The sequence below is a fragment of the Oncorhynchus masou genome, chromosome 5, assembly GCF_036934945.1.
Source record: "Oncorhynchus masou masou isolate Uvic2021 chromosome 5, UVic_Omas_1.1, whole genome shotgun sequence".
NCBI lineage: Eukaryota > Metazoa > Chordata > Actinopteri > Salmoniformes > Salmonidae > Oncorhynchus > Oncorhynchus masou.
The window spans coordinates 46921449-46935451 of record NC_088216.1 but is presented as its reverse complement, the minus strand read 5'-3'; the positions used below and the strand labels follow the sequence as shown (position 1 = coordinate 46935451).

Below are 14003 nucleotides of genomic sequence, written 5' to 3'. Positions count from 1 at the left end.
ATGGTCACAGCTCTATTGCAAATGTATCATTCTCCACATTCAATGTCAGTTTCATTGTGGACTTTTCCCTGAAATTAGATGTTGGCCTTTCAGGGGCAATAGGCTAACGTTACCTGTGTCTAGCTCAGCAAACCATGGCAAAGTTGAATTGCAATTATAAACCCAGATTTTAGTCACCGTTCTCTTATTTAATATCCTTCATGTTTAGATGGAATGTTTTCCCATTTGTGGACCCAAACACAACGCACACATCAATGCCCTTTTTCAAAATGTCCTTCAGGTCTTTCATTTTTTCCCCTTTTTTTCTCTGCGTGATAAGTTTGGATGCTGTTCACATGGGAAACATCCCAGGCTAAATGTTTGTGTAATTTTGAGAGTCCATCTATCAGTACTTGCATTGCATGTAAAGTCTGTGGTTCAGGATTGTTAGCTTGAGCTGAATAGGTTATATGTATATATGTATTACATTTGTTTGGCTGGGGCAATGTACAACAATATAAGTCTCAGAATATGAGAAGTGATCCATTGCACCAGATTTGGATGACAGCAAATTTAAATCTGCAGTCCCCGGGCAGGTGAACATGCAGTATAAACATATCATGTACAAACAGATGCCAAGATGAATAGGCTATGTATCAGAATAACATGTAGGCCTATCATTCAGGACCAACCAAAGTGTTTCCAATGGTAATTCAAGATTTACTTTATTGTCCCTAAGTGGAAATTTGTCTTGGACACAACTGCTGCATACAGAAACAATACAAAGTACATTCAACAACAAACATGTCAGGTGTCCCTATCATACATAGCCCATCAAATCATAGATGAAGAAACACCTTCCTAATATTGAGTGGCACCTCCATTTGTTCTCAGAACAACCTCAATTTGTCGGGTCATGGACTCTACAAGGTGTCGAAAGTGTTCCACAGGGATGCTGGCCCATGTGGACTCCAATGCTTCCCACAGGGGACCAATAATCATCTTTCTGTAGAGGGGTCATTATAGTTTATAGGCCAACGCTACAGTCGATTCTGTGAGAAGACAGATTGTTGGGATGTCTCATGGTCTGACAAACACCGCTCTTGTCACCTTTCAGCGCAGGTGCGTAAGTGTTACGTAGACGGATGTGGTGGATTGAGACGCATCCAATGCAAAAAAACACATCTCTATTTTAAATTGACTGATTTTTATGGGGATTTTTGTATTCTAATTAGATTGCCACGAGGAAGGAAGCAGACGTCGACATTACGAGGTTAAGAAACGACAGAATAACACAATCAAAACCGTCTAACCAAGAGGTCCCCAGTTTAATGCACTGCATTTCAGTGCTAGAGGTGTCACTATAGACACCCTGTTTCGAATCCAGGTTGTATCACAACCAGCCGTGATTAGGAGTACCATAGGGTGGCGCACAATTGGACAAGCGTCGTCTGGGTTTGGACAGTGTAACCCGTTATTGTAAATTAGAATTAGTTCTTAACTGACTTGCCTGGTTAAATAAAATAATTACAGAGCGCTGATGAGCCTCCTACTTATGTTGACATGCCCACTTTCAGACACTCCACATATGCAGTTACCCATACCATAGATACCTTTGAGGATATGGGAAACGGCATTGGAATCGTAGTGACGCACATTGTGTTCCCATGCGTCGTCAATGGACTGCGCGATGTGTTCTGGGCGATGCTGGGACAAGGATGGGAGTCAATTGGGCGCTAGCTCAAAAACCCAACATAAGCATGAATTTCGTCGACCAGAAGTACATAACAAATATTTTCCAAGATGTGATATAATTAATTTATCTCTATAATATCGTAACGCTTTGTAAATCGTGACATTACATACTTTCGAGGAAAATGGGCAGGTTCCTCGACTCCTCCCTTTATTTTTTTTTCAATATATTTTTTATTAACAACAAATCAATACAGAAAGTACATAAGGGAACACAAGTATATATAGATTATAAACAATGGACAATTTATTTTTGTAGGGTAAGAATGTGATGTAAATTTACAAACAAAAACACATTTGGGTATATGAAATTTGGCCAAAAGAATAATGCAATTAATTACATAAAAATGTTTCAGCTTATTTCTATCATATGTAAAGACTCCAAGCAGTACATCTCTCCACAACAGTGTAGAATCTTCATAAATGTGTTCAATTATAAATCTACTGATGTCTTGCCACAGTTTTCTTACATTAATACAATGCCAAAAAATATGCAACACTGTTTCTGGGTGGTCATTACCAAAGGAGCAATTTGAGTTGATGTTTTCCTTAAACTTCTTCATATAGTGGTTGGCAGGATAATATTTATGAATCGTTTTAAAGGAAACTTCCTTAATTTTGTTAACAAGTAGGTATGTGTGTGGCAACATCCAAACTTTTTTTCCAACAGATATTATCAATAAATCCATTCCAATAAGGCATGACATAAGGTACAACATCCTGCTGAAACAAGGTTCGTATCGCTCTGTTGTTGAACGGACCAAAAGAGAAACAAATCTTTCCTACTGATGAGTCAACAGGGTCAATAGAAGGTAGGCTCTGAGGATCAGGTCTTGACACGTTCCTGAATAACAGAGCAGCACCTGAGGGAATGGCGTCTAAAACAATGGCAAAATCTTTAGGTTAACAGGGACCTTGTAAAGTGATAAGAATTCCTTATAACTGAGTAAAAGACCCTCTGCATTTACCAGTTGGCTCACCAATAGGATATTATTTTGGAACCAATATTCTAAAAACAAATAAGTATTTTATACAATATATCCCGATTATTCCATATATAATATCTGTGTGGAGAAAAATTGTGTTTATAAATTAAGGACCATGACAAGAAAACCTGCCGATGAAAAGCAGAAAGTTTCACTGGAATTTTGTCAATATTATAATTGCAAAACAACATGAAGTTAGGGTCACCAAAAGTAGAGAAGACATAATGAGGAATACAATTCCAGATAGAAGTGGGTCTTAGGAATTGTTTTATCCAATTGTTTTCCTAATGTAATAGGTACGGTTTCTCCACAGAAAGTTGAAAAGCATCTGGTCTATCTCCTTGCTTATTTTACTGTCAAGATATAAAGATAGAGCGCTATATGTTAGTCTAGAGATACCTTCAGCCTTGGTTATTAGGACTCTACCTTTTAAAGATAAGTCCCTCTGTAGCCATTGATTTAGCTTCTTCTGGGTATTTTTAATAAGAGGGTTCAAATTTAGTATGCCTCTAGACTTTTGATCCTATGTAATGGTTATGCCTAAATATGTAAGTTCTTCTTTTACTGAAATACCATATTATGAAGGTGTCACACATGAGTTCACATTTATTAAGGTTAAGATATAGACCAGACGCTTTGGGAAAGGATTTTATCATATTGATCGATATGGGAATTTGGTTAGTATCTTTCAGAAAAAGTGTAGTATCATCAGCCAGCTGGCTTGTAATAATTTCTTTACCAGCAATGGAAATACCTTGTACAGGACTATAATTTCAAGAATTTGCAAGAAGTTGGGTGTTACGGAGAGATAGGACAACCTTGCCTAATTCCTCTCTTTAACTCAAATCTAGGTGAGGTGCCATATTTCAATCTGATAGAGCTGTTACCATTTGCATAGAGAGTCTTAAGAGCCTTACAGAAACAATCCCCAAAGCCAAGTCTCTCAAGGGAGTGGAAGAGAAACTGATGCTCTACTGTGTCAAATGCTTTATAAAAATCAAAAAATAATATGAAGCTATCCGGTTATTAGGTCTGAGTAGTCAAGTATGTCTAATACTAGTCTGACATTGTTAGAAATATGTCTGTTCCTCATGAAGCCAAATTGTGTTTCATCAATGATTGCATCCAGGACTTCTTTAATTATTTTTGCAAGTAGTAAGGCTAATATCTTATAGTCATTATTAGAAAGACAAATTGGACGCCAGTTATCGATGAGCAGCACTTATTTTTTAGGCTTAGGTATCAGTGTTATTAACCCCTGACTCATTATAGGAGGGAGAACATTGTTTTTCATACTCTCTAAAATACTCTGACCTCGACTCATACCCTGATTTGGAGACAGGATTGCGTGACGCAGCATGACAACGTGAACTCGATTGGTCGACAGTCTGCTGTGTGACGCATTATTCGTTCCATTCATTGCCCAATGGGATTCCTATATCCTATTTTCTCTATACGTACTTGCGAGCAATCGCCATTTCAAAATACCGAAGCTTTATTGGGCTGTTTAGTTTGTTCATCGACGGAGTTTAAATAAAGAGCCGGATTATTTGAATAACAGTCAAGGTAAAGAGAACGAGGAGTTGTTTTCTGGTCAGTTTATTTAGTTGTTGCTTATCGTTTCCGTCTGACATTTCGTGACCTAATTCCACTGTCCTCAAAGCTAGCTTTTGATGCTAGCAGGTCTAGGTTCAGGTTGTAGCATGGTCTACATCAGAGTAAAAAACAAATGTTGGTGAGCGAATGTTAGTTAGCTACTTTTCTGTGTGTCTGCAATATTTTCACATCAGATTACTCTGAACGAGTAGGTAACTTTATCTAGTTACGTTACCTATTAGAGGTTATAGGCTATCCAGCTTGCAAGGTCATTTGCCATCTCCCTCGTTGCATAACACAATGTACATACTTTGTTATTGACGATTACATCACAACACTGCTTAGTGTTTTCCTCTACACATCAAATAAATTCCACTGGAGCTGATGATTTGATGCATAATTTCATGTGCCTTCTGCAACATGGGTTTAAAAACAAGAACAGACTCCCCCTCCCTGCCACACACACACCAGTGCGATGACCAGTACAGCGTGAATGTTATTTCTTTATTTGCAATAATCATACTGTGTGTGGTTGTTTCATAAAACATGGGTAAAAAATATATTTCACCACTCTAAATCTCTAAATGATTCAAATGTAACCAAGATTGCCAGTCGCCATTACCATGTTTCCCCATACCTGTGCAGGTAGACTGGTTGTGATGGAGCTGCCCAACTACAGCAGGCAGCTGATGCAGCAGCTCCGCGCCCTGAGGAAGGAGAGTCAGTTCTGTGACTGCTCTATTCTGGTGGGGGACACACCCCATCGCGCCCACAAACTGGTGCTGGCTGCCTCCAGTCTGCTCTTTAGGTTGTTCAAGGAATCATTCATTTCAATCAAACAGCTTTGTCGCTTATACTGTCCAATTAAATGGCACTGTCATCATTTATGAAAAGTTCCTAGCCTACAGTACACACATTGTGATTTATAAACATTGCGTAGCCTACATACACCCACAACTTCCCTCTGTTCTGTCTCAGGTCTCTGCTGGAGGGCTCGGACAGCATCTCCATTGACACAGCTGTGGTGTCGTCCCCGGAGTTCTCCTGCCTGCTGGACATGGTGTACACCGGAAAGCTGCCCCCAGGGAAACACAACTTCACCCGCATCATTGCCGCCGCAGACAGCCTGCAGATGTTTGACGTAGCTGTGGGCTGCAAGAACATTCTCACCAACCTGATGAATCAGTCGACGACCACCACACACACTACACAACCAGCCTCACCGACCTCACCACCCGCCATCACCACCCAACCACAGCTCCAGAGCCAAGAGGCCGAGCACACAGCTTCCCCAGAAACAGCTGTACCTAGCATGGGAGAGGATGGTATGAAGATTGACCCCTCTGGAGCCCAGGGGAAGGAAGAGGTGGAAGAGGCAGGTTTGGAGAGTGAAGTGACTACAGCAGCCACACAGAGCGAGCCAGTGAATGTGAAAGAGGAGAGGAAAGAGAAGGATGGGCCACCATCTAAAAGAGCTCGCCTTCAACTTCCAGAGAGCACAGGTGGGTTTTGAATTCAAATGGGCTCATTGCGATGTTCCGTTTTGTTACTGTTATGTCCTGATTTATTTTGATTAATTCTGTTATGGTGCTTCTGTGAGTGAGGTGACATGTCAACTAAGATTGTATTTCCTGGTTGCAGCTGACGTGGACCCCATGTCCCAGGGAGGAGTCAAGATGGATACAGGGGTGGTGGATGTGCGGCAGTGGCTCAGAGCACTGCAGACCTGGGACGGCATCTCCACCGAGGAGAGACAGGTGAGACTTTGGATGGAAGACAGTGCCCACTGGGCGCACTACATCATTTCAATGTGGATAATTGGGTAATATTTGGTCGAGAGGTTGATTAATGGGATTACAACTATATTCACACACTCAAAAATACAGCCAAAAGTCAGTTGAATTTCTAATGTGTTATCACTATGCTTTCAACCATCTAAAAAGCACAACCAAATTCCAATGGAAAAATAATGTCAGATGTTTTTGGTTTAGTTATCACCCAAATGTCTATCACTGTGCTTTCAACCATTTTAAAAGCACATCAAAGTTCAAATGGGAATACAATGCCAGATATGTAGTTTATTTATACAACAGATTAGTGTGTTATCACCAGCTTTGTTAAAACCCTGGATGGGAGACCAAAGTGGCAGTAGAAAAATCCAAACTCCAGTAGGGGGTGCTGCCCAGCCTGTTTTTTTCTTCTGATAATGGATATAACGTTGAAGATCTGACTTTGGTTTAAAGGTACAAATTCAACATATTTTTTACAAGGTTTGTCTATGTTGAAATTTGGTTACCATAGGTACATAATCCTGTGGTTGAAATTTAATCTTTAAAATAACAGTTTATGTTGATGACTATTTTCATATCCAATGTATTTTCCACGTAGATTCCAAGGCACAATACGTGGACAAACTATGTTGCAACAATTTTGATTCAACCAGTTTGTGCCCAGTGGGTGGTCTCTGCTATGACAGAACGCACAATTCAATGCAACACTCCATTCCTTAAAACGGTGAACAAGTCTTCCTCTACTACGTTTACAGAATTATTCTCTCATGTATTGACCCTTACCTATCTCAGGTGATACTGTCCTGCAGTGAGGGGGATCCAGGGGGTCCTGCTGTGTTTCAGAGGCTTCAAGGCAGGGTGAAGGAGCAGAGGAGTCTCTCAGCCCAGACACTACTCACGCTGATGGGTCTGCTTAAGGAGTTTCACCCCAATCTGGCAACCCAGCTGCATGAGCACACTCAGCAAGGAGAGGACACCAGCCAGGGAGCTACAGGTACAGAGTAGGGGAAATAAGGACACCAGCATGGTTTCAAGCTTTAGCCAACATGTTTGGCAACACAACAACAATTAAGTTGACTACAGTGTGTGAGTGGGATCCATCCATCGCTCTTCTGTTGTTTTGGACTTCATTTAATAATCTTCTCAGGCAACCGATTCATTATCAAATGGTCAATCAATTAGCCTACTCAATGATTTGTTGCATCGATCCCCAGGCTCCGAGGCTGAAGAGCCGGAGGAGCAGCCCCTGTCGCCCACTACTGCCGACGCAGACACCGTCGAGGAGGAAGAAGAAGAGGAGGAGATTGAAGAGGACGGTGAGAAAGAAGGAGAAGGGGAGAGGAAGACTAGATCCAGAGCTAAGCGCTCCTCCCCCTCTCGTCCGTACTTGTGTCGCTGGTGCAGTAAGGCCTTTGGTTTTAAGTGTCGTATGGTGGCCCACACCAAGCGCTGCACCATGTCCAAGGAAGCTAGGCTGCAGTGCCCTGAGTGCCCAGAGGAGCTGCCCACATCGCGGGCACTACAGCTCCACCGCAACAAGGCCCACCCAGAGTCCAAAGCCGCCAAAAAGAAACGGCCGCAGGTGTCCTGTGATATGTGTGGTAGGACCTTCGCTCACCCCTCAGGTGAGTTTGCCCGATCAGGGCTGGGAACGGATTGTGTTAGTGTAGAGGACCTGCATAGTAAAATTCTTGGCATTGAAAGGGAAGGAGCTCACTATCTTACCCACTACTAATGTATAGCAGGCCTACTGGGCCTTAACCATTCTGCAGGAGCACCTGGTGTGTTATGTGTCTCCAGTTTAATTGACTGTGTTTGTATTGCGACAGGTATGCTGTACCACAAACGCACAGAGCACTTTGAGGAGAAGCCGTTTGCGTGTGAGGAGTGCGGGGCCAAGTTTGGGGCCAACTCGTCTCTGAAGAACCACATGCGACTGCACACTGGAGAGAAGCCTTACCACTGCAAAAACTGTGACATGAGCTTTAGTGTGGCTGCCGCTCTGGCCTACCACACCAAGAAGAAACACTCCGAGGGTAGGACACACACACACACACTCTGAAGGTCACACACTAGCACCAGATTGAAGCGCTATAACAGATCTCACATCTCAGGTTTCACAAAAAAATGCCAACTCTCCAAAAAACTAAATACACATTGTGTTTGTGGGGTTTGTTTTTAGGTAAAATGTATTCATGTCAGTACTGCGAGGCTCTGTTTGCCCAGTCCATTGAGCTGACGCGTCACGTGCGCACACACACCGGAGACAAGCCCTACGTATGCAGGGAGTGTGGCAAAGGCTTCAGCCAGGCCAACGGGCTCTCTGCTCACCTACAGACCTCTCACAGTGAGTAGGATACTCCTGCTTATGCTCCAGAAAAAAAAAAAATCTATATTTCAAAGTGAGTAGACACGACACCGAGGACATTTTTATAAATGTCTCTCAATCTCGCCTGGCTTTCACCCTGCTCGCACTCGCTCCCTCTCTTTCCATTTCCTCCACTCCTCCAGACATCTCTGAGCCTCATGACTGTCAGAAGTGTCGTCTCAGTTTCTCCACACTGGAGGACCACAGGAAGCACATCCAGGAGTGTCACCCGAAGGAGTACCACCGGTGTCCTGAGTGCAACAAGATGTTCACCAACCCCTCCCTGCTGGAGAAACACATAGCCGTCCACGCTGGGGGCAAACCATTCAGCTGCAAGCTCTGCCAGAAGTCCTACCAGGTGAGAGAGCGAGTATCCCTTTAAAACTGCTACCCTTGGCTTGAAGGGAGTTTCTGGTCTATGATAACGGGGTCAAACATTTCTTTGAACTTGATCGCTCTGAAAGACTAATAAGCCTATAGCGTACACACCTTTATATTCATCTTTTACTATTGAAGGACGAGTTGGTGGGGCTTGGCGCTTGCAACGCCAGGATAGTGGGTTCGATTCCCAGGACCACCCATGCGTAAAATATATGCACTCTAAATGGCGCGTATTATGTTATTCACTGAGTGTACAAGACATTAGGAACACCTGCTCTTTCCATGACAGACTGACCAGTTGAAAGCCATGTTCCCTTATTGATGTCACTTGTTAAATCCACTTCAATCAGTGTAGATGAAGGGGAGGAGACTGGTTCAAGATGGATTTTTAAGCATGGAGACAAATGAGACATGGGTTGTGTACGTGTGCCATTCAAAGGGTGAATGGGCAAGACAAAAGATTTAAGTGCCTTTGAACGGGGTGTGGTAGTCGGTGCCGGGTGCACCGGTTTGCATCAAGAACTGCAACACTACTGGGTTTTCACACAACAGTTTCCCGTGTGTATCAAGAATGGTCCACCACCCAAAGGACATCCAGCCAACTTGATACAACTGTGGGAAGCATTGAAGTCAACATGGGCCATCATCCCCGTGGAACGCTTTCGACACCTTGCAGAGTCCATACCCTGACGAATTGAGGCTGTTCTGAGAGCAAAAGTGTGGGGGTTGCAACTCAATGTTAGGAAGTTGTTCATGTTTTGTACACTCAGTGTATATTACTTACCATATCTCTCCGTCCACAGCAAATGTCGGGACTGTGGTATCATAACCGTACCAACCACCCGGAAGTGTTTGCTGGTCAGACCCACCGGCAGCTCAAGTCTCTGCTGCAGTGCAGCGTGTGCTGCAAGTTCCTCCACAGTGCCAGTAGCCTGGCTAAGCACCAGAAGACAGAGCACACAGGTGAGGACGGCCAGGGAGACCCAAAAAATGCCCTGGCATCCAGGCCTGTCCTGTCCCCCCCCACCCCTTTTGCTTGGGTTGCCATAATCGCAAAATGTCTTAATTTTTTGTTATTCTCGGATTAGTGTTGTGCATCCCTGTTGTAAGGAATATACAGTTCTTGTTTTCATTTGAAATAATATATTTTATATTATTTTTTGTCTCCTAAAGGCATGTTTGATTCTGACGGGCTGCTGGTGGGGAATCCGGACCTGCAATCAGGTAAGAGCTGCGATAACGTTATATTTCTACATAACATAGCACTCCTAATATACAGTACCGGTCAAAAGTTTGGACACACTGACTCATTCCAGGGTTTTTCTTTATTTTTACTATTTTCTACATTGTATAATAATAGTGACATCATCAAAACTATGAAATAACACATAGAATCATGTAGTAACCAAAACAGTGTTAAACAAATCAAAATATATTTCAGATTCTTCAAAGTAGCCACCCTTTGCACAGTCTTGGCATTCTCTCACCCCGCTTCATGAGGTAGTCACCTCGATTGCATTTTAATTAACAGGTGTGCTTTGTTAATTTGTGGAATTTCTTTCCTGCTTAATGAGTTTGAGCCAGTCAGTTGTGTTGTGACAAGGTAGGTTTAGTATACAGAAGATAGCTCTATTTCGTAAGAGACCAAGTCCATTTTATGGCAAGAACAACACAAATAAGCAAAGAGAAACAACAGTCCATCATTACTTTAAGACATGAAGGTAAGTCAATGCGGAAAATATTCTAGTGCAGTCACAAAAACCATCAAACGCTGTGACGAAACTGACTCTCGTGAGGACCGCCACAGGAAAGAAAGACCCAAAGTTACCTTTCCAATCTACTATGCTTAATGAGCACAATCAAAGCAACTGGGCTGGATAACCTTCCTGCAGATTAATAAAGGATAGTGCTTGTGCCACTGCTAAAATGATAACGCATATTGTAAACCTTTCTATTAGTAGTGGTACATTTCCCAAGGATCTCAAAACAGCCCAGGTGGTTCCACTCCACAAGAAGAGCAGTAAAACAAATGTAGGAAAATACAGGCCTGTGTCAATCCTCAGCACCTTATATTCCTTCTTTATGGGATACCTTCACAAACTTCTTTATGAACTACAATCTGTGTAGTCAAGGAGATTGAATCTAAAACAAGTATCTTCAATCCCTTTCTGGAGACCTGATTGCTGCTCAAATTCTTTCTAAAATGGCAAACAAATTGACATTTTTATATCGTAACACTAGATATTTTCACATTAAAGTTAAGAAACTGCTTGTCTCAACCTTGATTCAGTGTCATTTTGATTATGCCTGCTCTGCTTGGTATAGTGGGCAACAAAAAAGCTGAAAAAGAGAATGCAGGTCATGCAAAATAATGTTAGCAGGTATATGCTGAATGTCCCCCCTAGGACCCACATAGGGAGGGGTACAGGAGTTCCGGGAGGTGGGCTTGTTGCCTTTGGAGTCCAGAGTGGACCAATTTAAACTTAATTAAATGTTTAATGATTAAATGTTAAATGATTGTGCCGCAGGTTACAGTGAAAAAAGACATTGATATGGTCTACAACCAACACAGTCACAATACCAGAGTTAGTGTTATGTCTTGTAAAACTCCAAGAGTAAACAGTACCGCGAGGAGCACATTTTTCCATACAGTCATTTGTCTAAGGAATAGCCTTCCCTTGGAGATCAAGCAAATTAAAAGTAGAAATAGCTTTAAAAAACAGGCAAAGTTTTTCATTTGGACAAGGTTGTCTAAGTAAGAGAAACCACTCCACTGCCCCTTGTGCCCCCTACTGCTGGTCAGGTGTATTTATTTGAATGATAGGTATGATGTGCAATTAATAGATTGTTTTAATGTGAAATGAATATGGTTGATTTTTAAGGTTAGGGAGAAGTGCTGTGAATAGTGGCACTTTTTAGGGTGTCAATATAAATGAATGTATTTATGGTTGTTCGTAATTTTGACTTGTCTTTTAATCATTATATGTGTTATTGTTTTTACCATTAAGGACCACTTTGGAAACAAGCATTTTAATTAATACTTTCAAGTGATATCCTCTGGGTCCACATTGTACATTTTGTTGTATATGTCTGTTGCCCAAAATAAATTAAATTCAACATCAAGTGTTCAGAGGAGACTGCGTGAATCAGGCCTTCATGGTCAAATTGCTGCAAAGAATCCGCTACTAAAGGACACCAATAAGAAGAGACTTGCTTGGAACAAGAAACACGAGCAATGGACATTAGACCGGTGGAAATCTGTCTTTTGGTCTGATGAGTCCAAATTTGAGATTTTTGATTCCAACTGCCGTGTCTTTGTGAGATGCAGAGTAGGTGAACAGATGATCTATGTGTGGTTCCCACGTGAAGCATGGAGGAGAAAGTGTGGGGGTGCTTTGCTGGTGACAATGTCAGTGATTTATTTAGAATTCAAGGTACACTTAACCAGCATGGCTACCACAAGCATTCTGCAGAGATACGCCATCCCATCTATGGGACTATCATTCGTTTTTCAACAGGACAATGACCCAAAACACACCTATTTGACCAAGAAGGAGATTGATGGAATGCTGCACCTGGCCTCCACAATCAACCGACCTCAAGTTGGACCGCATAGTGAAGGAAAAGCAGCCAACAAGTGCTCAGCAAATGTGGAAACTCATTCAAGACTGTTGGAAAAGCATTCCATGTGACTACCTCATTAAGCTAGTTGAGAGAATGCCAAGATTATGCAAAGCTGTCATCAAGGCAGAGGGTGGCTATTTTGAAGAATCTAAAATATATTTTGTTTAACACTTTTTTTGGTTACTCGATGATTCCATATGTTATTTCATAGTTTTGACGTCTTCACTATTATTCTACAATGTAGAAAATAGTTTTTAAAAATAAAGAAAAACCCTTGAATGAGTGTCCAAACTTTTGCCTGGTATTGTACATAACAATCCTTTTTCTTTCTGTCTGTGTCTGCTCTATGTACATGTGTATTGATCTCCTATCCCCTCCTGTATTCTCCCATACCCAGACTTGTCAGTGGTGAAGTGCCTGTACTGTCCTGGCCTGTTCCCCAGCGAGGCTGAGATGCAGGAGCACGCCAGCACTGAGCATTTCAGCCAAGAAGGGGCAGCATTCGGCTGTTCTCTCTGCCCGCTGGTCTGCCCCTCCCAGCTTCAGCTCCAGGAGCACTTCCTTTCCTGCCACATAGGGACAATAGAGGAGCAGGAGCAGGCCTCCACCTCTCAGATGGTAAGCCTGCGTCCTAAGTCAACCCCTACACCCTACCCCTTATCCAATCGCTTCCCTACACTCAGTGAATGTGTAATGACTCCATCTTGTCCTCTGATTTATTTAACCAGGCAGGGCAGTTCAAGGCCTTAGACCGCTGCGTCACTAATAAACCAAGGGCTCTATTCAATCTGCATCGCGGAAGTTCAGCTTTACAGCGTGATTGAAATTCAAAGGCAATGTTCCTGCCTTAGCAGAGACTGCATTCACGGTAAACACGGCATATGTCGGCTCAATCGGAAATGTCCTTTACATTCCTATTGAGGAATCTGTAACGCATCATTGAATAGAGCCCTTAGTGTAATTTTCACCATATTACTTACACCTATTCAATCTCAAAAAGGGAGTAGGGGTTGGGATGACGGGTGGTTTTGGGCTCTAGGCTCTCCTGTATTTAGTCTCTTATCTCATACAATGTAACTATGGCATGTTAGTGAAATGTGATTGACATGTCATACCTCCTATCAGGTGATTGAGACAGAGGAGGACCCCGCTGGCATGGCGGGACAAGTGATATCTGTGGACCAATCCCAGCAGGTGTATGTTGCCCTGGGAGACGCGGAGGACGGTCACTCCAGCACTGAGGTGATGGCGGTCAGCATGGAGGATTTGTTGAACGGAACCGTCACTTTCATTTGTGGGGAGGGCCAGTGACGCCTAACCTCTAGTCTCTACTTCCTGGTGAAGTATGAACTGTCCTAGCAACATTGGGCAGCTTGGAATGAATAAAACTAACTTATGCTACACCAAGGGACACTGGTTTTGTATCCTGTTTGATTTGTAAATATTGAGAAGTGTGTACGTTGATACATTAAGCAATGAAGTGTAACCTCTAAACCCTCAGGATTGGTGTCTTTTTAGAATCCATAA

General features: G+C 42.5%; 1 protein-coding gene across 2 annotated transcripts; it reads left to right on the top strand.

The window, feature by feature from the left end:
* The first annotated feature begins 4183 nt into the window (after positions 1–4183).
* zbtb40 (zinc finger and BTB domain containing 40) lies at positions 4184–13976 on the top strand. 2 transcript variants are annotated; one of them, XM_064965757.1, is made up of 13 exons: positions 4184–4283; positions 4959–5121; positions 5292–5815; positions 5955–6070; positions 6896–7097; positions 7318–7728; positions 7933–8139; positions 8286–8450; positions 8615–8829; positions 9656–9815; positions 10026–10076; positions 12874–13094; positions 13602–13976. In XM_064965757.1, exons 2-13 carry the CDS (start codon positions 4973–4975, stop codon positions 13785–13787), a joined length of 2607 nt encoding a protein of 868 aa, XP_064821829.1. In that variant the 5' UTR covers positions 4184–4283; positions 4959–4972; the 3' UTR covers positions 13788–13976. The 2 variants fall into 2 exon arrangements, with proteins under 2 accessions (XP_064821829.1, XP_064821830.1); XM_064965758.1 differs by having other exon boundaries at positions 4184–4310.
* The last annotated feature ends 27 nt before the right edge of the window (positions 13977–14003 follow it).

Excerpts from the sequence above, each read along its gene's own strand:
- zbtb40 (XM_064965757.1), top strand. The coding sequence starts at position 4,973 with ATGGAGCTGCCCAACTACAGCAGGCAGCTGATGCAGCAGCTCCGCGCC. Across the intron at positions 8,140-8,285 it reads CAAGAAGAAACACTCCGAGG|GTAAAATGTATTCATGTCAG; the intron begins GTAGGACACACA and ends GTTTGTTTTTAG. Across the intron at positions 13,095-13,601 it reads AGGCCTCCACCTCTCAGATG|GTGATTGAGACAGAGGAGGA; the intron begins GTAAGCCTGCGT and ends ACCTCCTATCAG.